Raw genomic sequence first — 14,447 nt, forward strand, 5'->3', positions numbered from 1 at the left:
GTGTGAAAAGGCAGGCCGGACATGCCTTGCGGCCGTCCAACAAATCAGGCATGGGCAAAAGGAGCTTGCTGTGTGCGCTGAGGCCTTGAACCGCCACCTTTGTAATATTACTGGAGATTTCACAGTTTCTGACACTGTTTTTCATTATGCATTGTGCAGAGTACTGCTTCCCTCACAGCGTATCTGTAAACCTGGGTGGTGTAGTACTGCTGCTACAACACCGTTTCTGTACACGCTGTCCATGTAGTACTGTTGCAGTCGCAATGCTTTTAAACACTTGATCCAGGTAGCACTGCAATTGACCACCAGTGGAATGAAAGTGGGAGATGCCTATCGTACATTTGTTGAATAACTCTGTCCTCCTCTAATTTTGGTTCCAGACAACACTGTACCTTACTATGCTATTACTCAGTTGCCATTCTACAAACAGCGTTATATTGTATTGTGTCCTGGATATGGTATCCATGTCATGAAAAAGTCATCATATTAATTACAATATCAATCAATTTGCGTTAATATGTAATCACAATAAAACATTGGGAAAGCCTTACTATCAATTATGTCTGCATATATTACATATTATATTACTACCCTGTAGTAAAAGACAACACTGTTACAGGAGCCTAGTCACTTCTTAGAGTCAAATTATCCTCTCTCCCTCGTGCATGTATCTCTCTCATCCTCACTTTCTCTCTTGCTTTCTCAAATCTCTCTGCCATCTTCTCTCGCTCACCTGCTTGTTCTCTCCCTTGCTTTCGCTAAATCCTGATTTATCACCCAAAACAGCATCTCTCCCTCTGACACATTGCAAGGGTTTCTTGTGTCAGACACATAGCATTCATCAGAAGCATGATCCTTCAATTAACTTACATTCATTTATTGTGAAGGAATAGGTTTCAATTACCTTCTGATGGAAGAAATGATTGGTCAATCTGTTTCATTATGCTGCACCTTGAAAGCATCATAGGTTGAAGGAGAGCACTATTTAATTTCAATAGCGAGACTTTTTAAATCAAGCTGCAAATTGAATACAAAAGAAAACACATACCCTTCTTTGGTTGATACACCGTTCTGTTCAGCGATCTTTTTCCGCCGCATCCCACCGCTGCCAGTTGAGTAAATTGGTTTCTTTTGTAGTATCTTCTGACCTTCTTCCTGCAGAACCTTAAAGAGAAGCCCTCTTTGATTCCATGGAATGTAAGACTTTATTGTGAGGATGGTCTCCTCCGGTTTCAGCTTGCAGGCAGTGATGTAGTCCAAGGCGGTGAGGTATGGGCTGCCTCCCAGCATTCGGACAAGTCCACGACCACAAAGCGCTTTGACACAACTGCTAGGGTGTGGTGAGTCATGCTCCACAATCTGCTGAAAATCTTCTAGGGCTCCTTGGTGGTTGTTGGCATGGAGCTGGCAAAAGCCACGTAGGACTAAAAGTGTGTTAAAGTAGGTCTTGTGCTCTGACACCAGCAGGTGGTTGCAGATCTCCAAAGAACCTCGGAAATCTCCAGCGAGCAGCTGGCAGTCTGCGAGGCGTACACTCATTTCACGCATGGCAGTTGGAGAGATCTGGATTAGAAACTGGAGGGTCTGAATTATGGGGGACAGGAGTTCAGCATCAGTGTTGGATCGCAGATCAGGCCGCGCTCGCACAGCTTCCCGGTAATCTGTAAATTCTGATTCCATGGCCGTCTTTGCATACTCCTCAATCTTTTCAGAATCCTGGGTGGAAAACGTCTCTTCAAAATGCCTCTTGGCCTGGGTGGGGCTAATTTTGAAAGATTTAGCTAAATCCTGGAGCATCTCTTTTGTACGAGTTCCCAAGCAAAAATAAGCCATGGCTCTGTCAACTAGTAGAGACGACATGTGATCTGATTGAAGGCTGCCCTCTGTGGATAAGGTCTCTATGGCCTTGGAATAGACAACAACACACTCTTCATACTTGCACTTTTCAAGCAAGTATGCCGCCCGTGTCTTGCAAATGCGGATGTCATCTGGTGCCAGGGCAGAAAGAAAATCATGACAGTCACCAACTATGCTCTCTCGACAGCCATTGCTTGTGTCCTTCTCACGATCTGTGATATAACTGTGGAAGGCCTGTATGACTTGTGGCAGGTATGCCTTATGTTTGCTGCTGACAATCGCTATCGTGTCCTCTCTGTGCCGCAAAAAAGCTTGCACGTAATCCACGACCCCATTGCTTGAGTAGGTTTGAGACAAGACCCAGGAGAGGCCTCTGGTTAGTAGTAGCTGCAACGAATGCTGAGGGTGGGCATTGAGCAAGGAGTTGCACCGACTTACCACTTCTTCATATCGTCCGCTGTGCAATAAAGTGCTAATTTTGTACATGGAGGCAGCAAAGTTGTTCGGGCAGAGGGTGGAGAGAAAGACAGCCGCAATGCCGGTGTTAAGGGAAACAATGGCCATGCCATCACACTTGATCTTAGGTATTTCACTGTCATCTACACACCAGCTCTCTAGGGTGGCTATGACCTGCCTCCACTGGGCATCCTGAAGTGATCTTGTCTTCTGCAGAGCCACAGGGGCATTGCAACTGAATGCAGCCAGATAAAAAGCGGTAGCTGAAGGAGTCTCCCCTTTGGCAAAGTGCTGGTCACCCTCCCGGCACAATCGTGCCAAAAGTTCCTGGACAGACATTTCAATAGCATTCACCTTCACATTCGTGTGTCCAGATTGAACACATAGCTTAACTGGGATCCTGGAAAACAAATAGAACACATTGGCATTAAGCATAGGCAAGTTGGACAGAAACAACACATTGCATGTCAGAATGATATCCCTGCAAGCGCACATAAAAAGACAGCCATTTCGTGGTCGCATCTGGTTGTCTATGAAGACAAATGGAAATGTATGATTCACCTCCATAGGTCAATTCGTCATTCATTACATGCTTAATTCTGTTCACGAGTCATGACCTTCATACTCATGTGTTCATCAGTTATGACCTCCCTAATTCTGGTCATCATTCATTAATATCATACCTTTAATCAATGTCTAATATTGCAGTCTGTCTACAGTATCCTAACATGGAAGGGCGTGGAATGTGAGGGGGAAAATAATAGTGTCTCTTATATTTGTAGCCAGTAGTATCATCATATTGGATACCCACTCCGAACAAGACTGCTGACCCACACAAAGAAACAAGTCCAACCACCAGTGCCGGACACCTAGTGATACGCTGCAAAGTCAGGAGGAAAGCTAGTGGTGCCTGCTGTCTGCTTCTGCCCACTTTACAGCAAACCTGGGAAGATGAATGGAGTGGAGCTTGCACAGGGAGCCTGGTGAACTTGCTAAGATTTGCAGGGGAAGCTGGAAAATAATAGGTATACTAAGTAGAAAGTATCAGGCAGTCCATTTCTCTGACCTGACCCCTTCAGAAGCATTTTACTGTGGGGGAATAGGTCAGTGATGGTGATTGGTGAGCACCGGGGCATGGGGTAACAGAAGATAGACTTTTTCCCAAACTCTGAAAGTTCTCATTTCAAATTCTCCTCCATTTCACACCTTGTATTTGCACTTGTATTCATTAGGATTTATAAAGCGTGTTTGACAAGGCGTTGTACATTGAATATGGAGAAAATAAAGTACACAATCAGGCAATAATGTCTAAGAGAAAAAATCAAAAGGCGGGAGAGATCAGTTCGAGAGAGCAGAACGCAGAGGGGATTTAAGTCAGGAATAGAATATATCGAGTGAGGGTAATGAGGAAATAGACAATGGTAGCGAGCGCCAGTGCTTGGGGCCCAGAAGAGAGAAAGAACGGAAGAGGATGGGGAACCCAGTTTGAAAGCAGTGAGGGGAAATTAGGAGTGATTGTGAGGGAGAATATACAGAAATGAGAGAACAGAAATAGAGTGGGGCGAGACTGTGGATGCACCCGAAAACAACAGAAAAGAAGTGACAAAGTAGGTGGACGTCAAAAGGTAGAAAATAAATAGACAGCGGAGGAGGTAAGCGGAGATTGTGATGAAAGTGGGAAAACAAGTTGGATAGCAGAGTTGTAGATGGAGCAGTGGGGGTAAACTGGGAATCAGGAAGACCAACAAAGAGCGCAGAACAATAGTTGAAAGGAGAACACATTTGAGATATGATAAGAAGTTTGGTGGCCTGGAAATTTATCAGTGGGGGGCCATGACGAATATTAACAGGTAGAAGCAAATGACATGAGCAGTATTAGAAACATGTGAGCAGAATGATAGAGAAGAATCAAAAGTAACTCCATGGGTTTCGGCAGAATATAAGGGGGAAAACGTACAGTTGGGTGCACACATAGTGGAAGGTAGAGTATTAGGAGTTAAGAATAGCACTTCAGTTTTTGTAGGATGCATGTGAGAAACTGAGAAGCCATCCAATGTTGGCTGGCAGAGGGAGAGTTAGAGACAGAGCTGTGAAGAGTGTCAGTAAAGGATGAAAAGAAGAAGATTTGAGTATCATCAGTGAGGAAGTGACAAGTTAGATTGTAAGAGGAGACACAGGGAGATACAGGAATAGTATATAGAGAAAACAGATGGGAACCAAGCACAGAGACTTGAGGAACTCCATGACGAAGAGCACGAGAATAAGAGGTAATTCCATCCCAAGAAACAGGATAGGTCTGGCCAGATAGATAGGAATGAAAACATCGAAGGACTGGGCGAGATAGTGCAAGGGTAGTAAGTGAGGAAAAAGAAAAGAGTGATTGACAATATCAAAGACCGCAGACAGATCGAGGAGATCAATATAGATGATAATTTAGCATTAAGAGTTTAGAGAGAGGTGAAGGAGAAAGTGGAGATTCAGATACCTGTGAATAGACAGCATACTCTAGTAGCTTAACGATAAAGAGAAGAAGAAAAATGGGCCATACATTTCTGTGGACTGTAGGATCAAGGGTAGGTTTCTTGATTATGGTAATAAACACTGCATGTTTGAAAAAAAAAAAGGAAATCATGAAATGGTGAGAGATATTTAGAAAACAGGTGAGACAGGGTATGACTTGAGGGTGAATTGAGAGGATAAGAGAAGATGGAAGGGGGTCAAGAGGAGAAGCCATAGGGCAGGCTTGGGTTAAGAGAGTGGCAATTTCAGAGACAGTCAGTAAGGAAAAGGATGAGAGTGAAAAGGAAGATGAAGTGGAAGACGAAGAAGAATATGAGGAAAAGTAAAAGGAAGAGGAAGAGAGAGAGGAAAAAATGAAATATCAATAGAGGACAGTGTACAAGTGAAGAAAGACTGCAGAGATGAAACCATAGCAGTGAAGTATTTCCGCAAAAGTCATAGGAGGAGACATGGAAGGACAGAATGGGGTCGGGAAGACGGGGAGAGAGCATTTTCTTGAGAAGTAGGAAAAAGTGACAAGAGTGGTGTGAAAGAGAAATATCAGGGAAGAATGTTTCTTAGCAGCAAGTAGGGATCAAAAGTAAAAGGCGTGAAGAGAAGAAAGAACACTAAGATTGACAGGGATTCGGATTGCTTCCAGTGACATTCGGCTTTGCTTAGGCAGGTCCAAAGGGAGATGAGAAAAGATATTATTCTGGGTTTTGGTTTTTTGTGAGATAGTGTAAAAGTACAGGATGAAATAATATTTATTTTATTTATTTATTGGACGTTTGTATGGCACCTATACACAAGTGTTTCCAGAGGCCACAAGACAAAACAAATGGGGACTGGGACATTGGAAAAAGAAAAACAACAATGACGGTTATATTGGCCATTTAACAATCCTACCATGCAAGTGCACAAGACAAAGGTGATAAGTGCAGGAAAGGGGGGGTGCAGTGCAAGGGTAGTGAGCCCAAAGGTGGTGAGCAAGTTCTGGGGGGGGCAATGAAGGCAAGTGCCAGGGGAAAGAGAGGGGGGAGGGAAGATAAGTGCGACGTCAGGGTGGACAAGGTCAGGGCTAGTCAGGGCAAGGGTGCCCAAGGGAAAATGCTGAAAGGGATGCTGTGGGGGATTTGTAGGGGGTGGTCCTACGCCTGTATGACTAAAAATTGACGCAGCCCCAGTTGCATTAGCTGAGGGATGTTAGCACGAGAGGGGAGAGGGAAGAAAGAGGAGAAAAGGAAAGTCTTGAGAAGTTTCCAGAACTTAAGAAGATCCGGCTCAAGTCTTAGGGGTCAGGGTGTCCATTCCAGAGGGAGGAACCTGCTGAGTAAAGGGATGTACCTCCCATTCTCTGTTTGGAGAAACGTCTGACCTGCAGAGCGTTGGAGCTAGAAGACCGAAGAACTATAGTAGGGAGGTATTTAGAGAGAGAAAGTTGGTTGTAGAGAGGTCCCAGACCCCAGACAGCCTTGTGGATGATGCAAAGGGTTTTGAATTTGATCCTTGTGGGTGGTCACTGAGAGCTATTAGAGAGATCTAAGGGCTGGAGAGATGCAGTCACGGGGCTTGAGGCCAAGGATAATTCTTGCAGCCATATTCTTGGATTAGTTAAAGTGGCCAAAGAGAGGAAAGAGGCAGGTTGAGGAAGAGGATGTTCCAGTAGTCCAGCCTATAGAGATCCAGGGCTCTGGAGACGTTGAGCTTCTGGGTGAAGGTGAGAAAAGGGAGAATGTCTCTGAGGAGGTGGAGCTGAAAATTTGACTTCTTGGCAAGGTCTGTGATGTGTGGAGAGAAAGAGAGAGAGGATTCAAAACTGACCCCAAGGTTTTTTGCCTCACAGGTGGGTGAGGGGAGGGTGCCCAAGGAGGGTGACCAGAAGTAGGGGGGTTACAAGGAGCAGGCATTCCAATGAGAAGGATCTCTGTCTTACAGGATTTAAGGCAGAGATCACTGGCCAAGCACTGTGCCTGAATAGCAGTCAGGTATTAAAGAGGAAGGAGAGGCGGTAGAGGGTGGCAAGCTTAAAGCAGAGCTGTGTGTCATTTGCATAACACTGGAAGTAAGGGGAGAAGGTAAATATCAAGTGGGCCAGAGGGGTGAGGTAGATGTTGAGAAGCCATGGCGATAGGACAGAGCCCTGAATGGCGTCAGAGGCAGAGAGTGAGGTGGAGGAGAGGAAAGGTCCCATTTGCACTTGGGAGGGTCTGTTAGAAAGGAAAGAGGTCAGCCACGCCAGTGCCGGTCTGCGATGTCTAGCGTATCATGGAGACGATTTATGAGGATGGAGTGGTTGACTGTGCCAAAGGCAGAAGAAAGATTGAGGAGGATCGGAACAGAGGGAGTATTAGTGTCCAGGTTTGAGAGCAGGTCTTCACGGATGTTCGGCAGAGCAGTTTCCATGCCCCTGCATGCTCTGAAACCAAACTGATGGTCATGGAGGCAGCCAGCTATTTTACTGTGGACGGTCAGTTGGGGGATGACCAGCTTCTCCATGAGTTTGCCCAAAAAAGGGGTGATAGAGATAGGACGACAGTTAGCTGGGCAAGAAGGGTCAGCAGATGACTTTTTTAGGAGAGGGTGAACAAGAGAGTGCTTGAGTGGTCGTGGGAAGGAGCCAGTGGCAAAGGAATAGTTACAGAGGTCAACCAAGGCTGTGGCAAGAGAGGAGATGTTGTCCTTGATGGTTCTGGAAGAGCAGGGGAGCATCCATTTAGAGGAGACTTTCATAGAGCTCACTACTCTAGAGAACGAATCCGGTGCAATGTGAGAGGAGGAGATTATTGGGGAGTGGGGGGAGAGGGAGGCCAAGGGAGGCAAGAGAAGAGGGGGATGGGGGGAGCAGATGTCAGTGAAGACAGGATGTCCTGAGTTTTGGAGGAGAAGTGGGCAGCCAGTGTAGCGCAGAGAGCCTCGGAGGGAGGAGGCACAGAGAAGACTGCAGTAGGATTGGCACGTTCCTTGCAGATTTTAAAGAGTTTTTAAAGAGTTCAGCTGTATTATTGGTGGTCCCAGGGATGCATGCTTGGACATGAGTGCTCTTCTTGAAGCAGATGGTGAGACAATATTGTCTTTGGAGTAGGCAGCAGGCCAGTTTGTCAGAGGATGAACTAGAGGCCTGCCACTTCCAATCTGAAGTTTTGCACTTGTGCTCCAGAGCTGCAAAGTCGGAGTCATAACAAGAGTTGTATTTGGAGGCAGGCTTCATGCAGGTCCTCATCGTGGGGGCAAGGATGTCTAAGGTTTCTGAGATGGAGGTTAGCCAGAGCAGAGTCAGAAGGAGATTCAAAGGCAGGGGAAGGAGGAGGGATGAAGGTAGAGGCAAGAACAGTGACTGACACCCGCTTCATCAGTCAGATGATGGTGAAGGAGACTTGAAGTACGGGCAGAAGCATCTTCAGGGGACAGGGGAGCGCAAGGTGGGAGGAGAGGAGAGAGTAGTTGGATCAGGAGAGAGGGGTAGTTAGAGGGTTGGCATGAGGGATTTCTGTTGAGATGAGAGCATTCAAGGTGTGCCTGGCAGAGTGGGTAGGCCCAGAGGGAAGGATAGTGAGGGAAAGAGAATTGCATAGGTCGTGAAAGAGTACAGTAGCCAAATCCTGAGAGTCAAGATGTATGTTAAAGTCCCCAAGGAAGAGAAGTTTTGGGAAGGAGGCAAGACGAGAGAAGGAGAGGTCTGCCCATTCTGAGAGGAAGAGGGGATACGTCTGGGGGGCCTGTAGATGGTAGCAAGAGTATGGGAGAGGGTAGACGAGACAGACAGCCTACAGACAAGGCTTTAAAAGAATGAGTAGGATTGAGTGGGGCTGATGGTGGCAGGAATCCACTCAGGGAAGATCATTGCCACTCCGCCAACAGGCCGGCAGGGCCTGGGATTTTACATGATCTTGTAGCCCTCGATTAGAAGAGTGTCAAAAGCAGTGACAGAGGGCCCCTTGAATCATGTCTCAGTGATTGCAAGGATGTCACAGTCAAGGTCTTCAAGGAGGAGACAGATGTCAGAGGAGTGTTTGATAGCAGAGCGCGAATTGAGGGTAGATAGGTGTAGCTGGTTGCCCGTTTGAAATGTTTTCCGAGGGGGGCACAGGGGCAAAGTGCCACCACTGGGGGTGGAAAGGTGTGATGGGAGATGGGGGTGGCAGGAGGGAGGGAAGTTGAAGAGAGACAAAAGATGCCTGTCAAGAAGGAGGAGGTTGGGATGAGAGACCAGGGCCATGATAGTGCCATTGTGATAGACATTAATGATGCACTTTGAAGATGCTAAGTGAGCCAAGAGCACTTCCCTGGCCACCACTAATTGGCGAGGTAGAAAAAAGGGAGAGGACAGAGAGCACATGGGGAGTCCATAAGTCAGAAGAAATTACAGACAGCAAAGAGAATGTCAGTGTTAGTCTGTTTAGGGGAAGCATTGATGTAGGTGTCACTGAAAAGGCCCAATAAGGCTGAAACACGTGTATGGGTTAGCTGTTGGTACTCTTGTTCAGAAGGGAATTGCCATAGCATTTTGGTGTTCGTCTGCCCATGTGGGCGGGCCAAAGACTGATATGCAAATGGATATTTCCCATCTGTGAAAAGAACAGTGAGCAAAAAGTGTTGGCTGCAAACTCTCAAAGTGGGAAAAAACCACACAACAGGTTATCATGCCATGCTTTTTCTGGAGAGGCGCGCCTGCTAGCTTTTTTGAAAATTATTTGTACTTTTATCAATATTGGGATGGTTTCAGGAGGAGCCATCAGAAATTGAACTTACCTGATTAACTGGCTAACCCTTATATGGTCCTTATGTAGTTACATCCCTTAGCCAATCCCCATTCCCTGTAGGTTTTGTAAAATGGTGATGATGTATGACGTGAAAGATGATGTGCCAGAGGTACTTAAAGTGTTGTATTGTATGAATTCATTCAGTTAGATACTCAAGATTTTGATGATTGTATGTTGCCCCTGCTTTATTTGGACGATAACAAAGCAGAATTTTGCCTTGTACTTTGTCTACTTCGTCATGGAGTTTGACTTGGAGTAATTCCAGTACCTCTAGCAAACCAGGACCATATGGGCCCACTCAACAGCTTTGAGGACTTGGGCATTATAGAGTCATATCTATCTTTGGTATTTCATTTTTTTTCTGCTGATCGTAGTTTTTACTCCATTCTTGTTGGTTTTGTTAGCTTTCTTCAGTGCTCTGAGGTGACGTAAGAACCATCTCAACATGTGAATGTTTTTTTTGGTGCAAAATGATCTAATGGTTTTGTAATCCATTTTTAGATTGTCTCAGTTCTTTCTTCAAAGTCAGATGAATCCAAAACCGTAGTCAGTGGTTTCATGGATTCTCGTCTGGTTTTCATGTCCAGGGAATTAATGGATTTCCAGTTTTCTTTTCTGATTTGGACGAGTTTTTGAGAGGTTAGCTTGTTTCACATTGGCGTGTATTATAGGGTGATCACGCTAGAGAATCTGCAATGGGGTTGCAGTTGTAACCAGGTTTCTCTGGGTTTCTCTGGGTCACACCCTTCAACAATTTGCTGTAAATGCATTGTCGAGAGTTGATGTGTCAGTGTTTTAGGTGAGTTAGTTTTTTCTTCATCAAGCCAGATCAAATCTTCTAGTATGATCAGGAGGTCATATTGTATAGCGATGTTGGTAATGGCATCTACAAATGTGTCTGTAAAAGGAGTGTTGTATGTCGGAGGTCAGCAGACGAGTAGGTATGAGAGTTTGGTTGGCTGTCCAAGGATGACTGGATTTGCAGTTTGGGGTGTTTAGTGGTGGTGCTGTTGTCATCATTAGGTGGTCTTTGTGTGTAACAGTGAGGTCCCCTCCTCTTTTTCCTTCTCTGTTGGCAGGTCACAATTTTAAGTTATTAGGTAGTGATTTGCGTGAGACTTCCCTAACATTATTTGTTAGCCAGATCTTGCTGAGGTGTAGGATGTCTATTTCTCCATTACTGGGCAGTTGCTATTTATCTCTTTGGTGTGTACTGACATTGATTTGGCGTTGACTAGCTTGCAATGAATCCTTTTATTTTATGAGGTTTTGTTTGTTCTTTGAGGGTGGGGTTGGTAATTTGATTTCATAATGAATCGTGTTTATTTATATCAGTGGTGTGGTGGACTTTCAGTGCTTCCGTTTCATCGTAGAGTAGATCGAAAAGATTACATTTTGGGTTGGTATGTTCTTCTGAGTTTTACTGTCGGGTCATTTTGATGATTCTTAACTTCTAGTCATTTCTTTGTGATGAACCGTGTGTTGAATTCACTCACTTCCTGTGTGAATTTCATGTATATCTACTGTGTTTTCAGCATCCCTCCTTATGTGTGTGTGGTGTCTGTGGGTGGCTGGTTGCGTGTGAGTTGGTAGTATGTTAATAGATTTATAGTTCCTTCTAGTGTGTTAGTCTGTCCTGGTATGAGGCATTTTTTTTGGGGGGTGGAGGGTGTTTGTTGTTTGGTTGTGGACTTGTTGGTTGGGCACGGGTTTCTTGTTTGACTTTGGGTTTATTTTTCAAATTATGTTAGTGGGCCATTCTTTCCTGGTGTGTTAGGTTCTCCACGTTTTTTTATCACGTGATGTCCAGTCAAACAGGTTTTATGAGTGATATGTTATTTTCCTTGATTAATATTCCTTGTTGAGTGGCCTCTCAGCGGGCGACACTAGTTTGAGTCGTGTTTGTTTGTGCTAGTCCAAAAAAGGTGGAAGATCATAACATATAGGGGCAATGTTATGGGGTGCAGGGCAGAATATCGCAGGGGCAGAATATCACTGTGGCAAAATATTTCAGGGGAAATAAAAGCAGAGGCAACATGTCATGGCAGCAGACTATCGTCGGGGCATCCTATAGCGGGGGCAGACTGTTGCAGGGGCAAAATATTTCTGAGGCAAAATATACCAGAGTGCAGAGTATCCCAGGGAGTAGAGTATTGCAGGAGGCAGAGCATTGGAGGGGTTGGAGTTTCGCAGGGGGAAAAGGTTGCTCTTGCAGAGCGTTGCTCTGACAGACGCCTCGCTGTGGAAAGCTTATAATGGTGAGGTCTCACAATGGCAGATTCTCGCAATGGCAAGTCCTCACTGGGGTTGGGCATCATAAACAAAAAAAAACATAATGGTGGAACCTCACTGTGCGAATGCCTCACTGTGCAGTAGGTGCATGGAGGTGGAGTCCCATATGTCGAGTCTTCATGGTGGCAACAGGTTCACAGTGGTAAATGCCTCTCTGTGGTGTCACGCAGTTGCAAAGTCTTGTGGCGTGGGAGCCTCAAAATTCACAGTGGCTGAGTTCAAAACGGCAAACACTCACAAAGGTAAAATTTTGAGGTGGCAAAATTCACAGTGGTAAAAATCACAGTGCCAACATTCACATTGGCAATGCTCACGATGGGAAAACTCACAGTGGCAAATTTCAAAGTGGGAATTCAAAGGGGTAAGATGACAAAGGTTGCTAAATTCAAGGTGGTGGGAATCAAAAGTAGCAAGATTTAAAAGTGGCAAATTAGAATTGGCAAACCTCACAGTAGCAAAGTTAACAGTGACAAAGGTCAAGGAGCCAAAATTCAAAAGTGGCAAAATGTACGGTCACAACATTCAAAATGGCTAATTTCAAAGTGGTACAGTTCAAGGCGTCAATTTTCAAAAGTGGCAAAGTTGCTAACATAGCAAGAGTGAAAAGTGGCAAAACCTGGCAGTGGCAAAGTTCACAGCAGCAGGATTTAAAGAGGCAACATTTTAGGTGGCAAAAGTCAAAATGGCAATTTGCAAAGTGTCCAAATTCAACGCAGCAAAACCTCCCGGTGGTCAAATCTCTCAGTGGCAAACAAAGTTCACACTGGCAAAGATTAATGCTCCAATATTAAAAAGTGGCAACATTCAAAAGTGGCAAAATTCAAAATGGTAAAATTCAAAGTGGCAAATCCTCAGTTGCAACATTCTCAGCAGCAAAGCTCAAGGCACCAATATTCAAAACTGGGAACATTTAAGGTGGCAAAATTCAAATTGGCAAAATTCAAAGTGGCAAAGTTCAGGGAGGCACAACCTCACAGTGGCAAATCCACTCAGTGGCAAACCTCACAGTGACAAAATTCAACGTGGCAAAGATCAAGGCACCAATATTCAAAAGTGGGAACATTTAAGGTGGCAAAATTCAAAATGGGCAAAATTCAAAGTGGCATATTTCAAGGTGGCAAAATCCACAGTGGCAAAACCTCACAATGGCAAAATTCACAGTGACAAAGGCCAACACACTAATATTCAAAAGTGGCAATGTTCAAGGTGACAACACCTCACAGTTGCAAAAACTCACAGTGGCAAAGATTACATTGGCACACTTTTTCTCACTTTCCCCCAGACGCTCAATGTGACTCAAGCCCTGGTTCTCTCTAAACTTGACTACTTTAACAGCCTCCTCTTGAATCTTTCTTCTTCCCCTCTGCGACCCCTTCAGCTTATCCAGAATAGGGCAGCAAGATATATCCTTGGCCTTAAGCCCGGGGACCGCATGTCTCCTGTACTAAAAAGTCTTCACTGATTCCCGATTGCTGCACAGATTAAATTCAAATCCCTCTGCATCATCCACAACTCTCTCTGTGCCCGGGATCCACACTATCTTCAACTCTATCTCAGTAAATACTCTACATCTAGACCACTTTGCTCCTCTGGCACCAACTCTTTGTGTGTAAAGCGTTTTGCTAAACAGAGGGCAGGGGGTCACTCACTTTCCTCTGCGGGCTCCCTCCTTTAGAATAGCCTCCCCTTCCCCTTCGCCTTCGCCTGGAGCAGGATCTTCTTTCCGGAAGCTTCTTAAGACTTTCCTCTTTTCCTCCTACTTCCCTCCTTCTCTCCTCTGCTAATCCTACAGTTGCTGAATGGGTGTCCTTGGCCCTTATGCATCGTTGGGGCCTTGCCCTACCACAACATTCTACCCAACTCCTGTCTATCCACAGCACTTTGCATCTGCACACCCTCCACTCTGGAGACTCACACTTACACCTCCCGCAGCCCAGGTCGTGTAGCACCCAAAATTCCTAGCACTTTGTCTTTGGCTCACCCACGAGCTCAGACTCCCCAGCACTTACCCCCTCTTCCCTCTTCCTTTCTGCACTTGCATGTTCTGAATACTCTCAAGGCATACTAGGTTTGTCCCTCTTCCTCTTCCCCCTCTGCTCTTAATTATTGTCTTGTAATGTATTTCCACCCTCGCTCCCTCCCTGCCCTGTGGGCACTTTGAATCTGTATATTCTTTTTTATAAGTTCCTAACAAGAAAACAATAAATAAATAAAGTGGCAATATTCAAATGTAGCATTTAAGGTGGCAATGTTAAAAATGTCAAAATTTAAAGTTGCAAAATTCAAGGCAGCAACACCTCATAGTGGCAAAACCTTAAAGTGACAAGGTTCAAGGCAGCAATATTGAAAAGTGGCAAATGTGAATGTGGAAATGTTTAAAATGGCAAAAATCACGGTGCCAAAGTTCAAGGTGGCAAAGCCTCGCCATGGTGAAGTTCACAGAGGTAAGATTCAAGTAGCAAGATTTAAAAGAGGCAAAACCTTACAGTGGCAAGTTTCAGAGTGGCAAATTCACCATGGTGATATTCACAGTGACAACATTTTACATGTAAGCATTTGTTACAAAAATGATTTGATCCA

The 14,447-nt window shown here is 45.0% G+C and overlaps 1 protein-coding gene across 1 annotated transcript in view; it reads right to left on the minus strand.

Annotated features, from left to right (window-relative positions):
* TTC34 (tetratricopeptide repeat domain 34) overlaps window positions 1-14,447 on the minus strand; it is a 680,889-nt gene that overhangs the window by 592,629 nt on the left and 73,813 nt on the right. The window contains exon 2 of the mRNA XM_069610218.1: window positions 1,049-2,713. Coding sequence (XP_069466319.1) covers window positions 1,049-2,652 — 1,604 coding nt within the window. The 5' untranslated portion in view covers window positions 2,653-2,713. The remainder of the gene's footprint in view (window positions 1-1,048; window positions 2,714-14,447) is intronic.

Source organism: Ambystoma mexicanum, chromosome 8 (genome assembly GCF_040938575.1).
Source record: "Ambystoma mexicanum isolate Mex_15411 chromosome 8, UKY_AmexF1_1, whole genome shotgun sequence".
NCBI lineage: Eukaryota > Metazoa > Chordata > Amphibia > Caudata > Ambystomatidae > Ambystoma > Ambystoma mexicanum.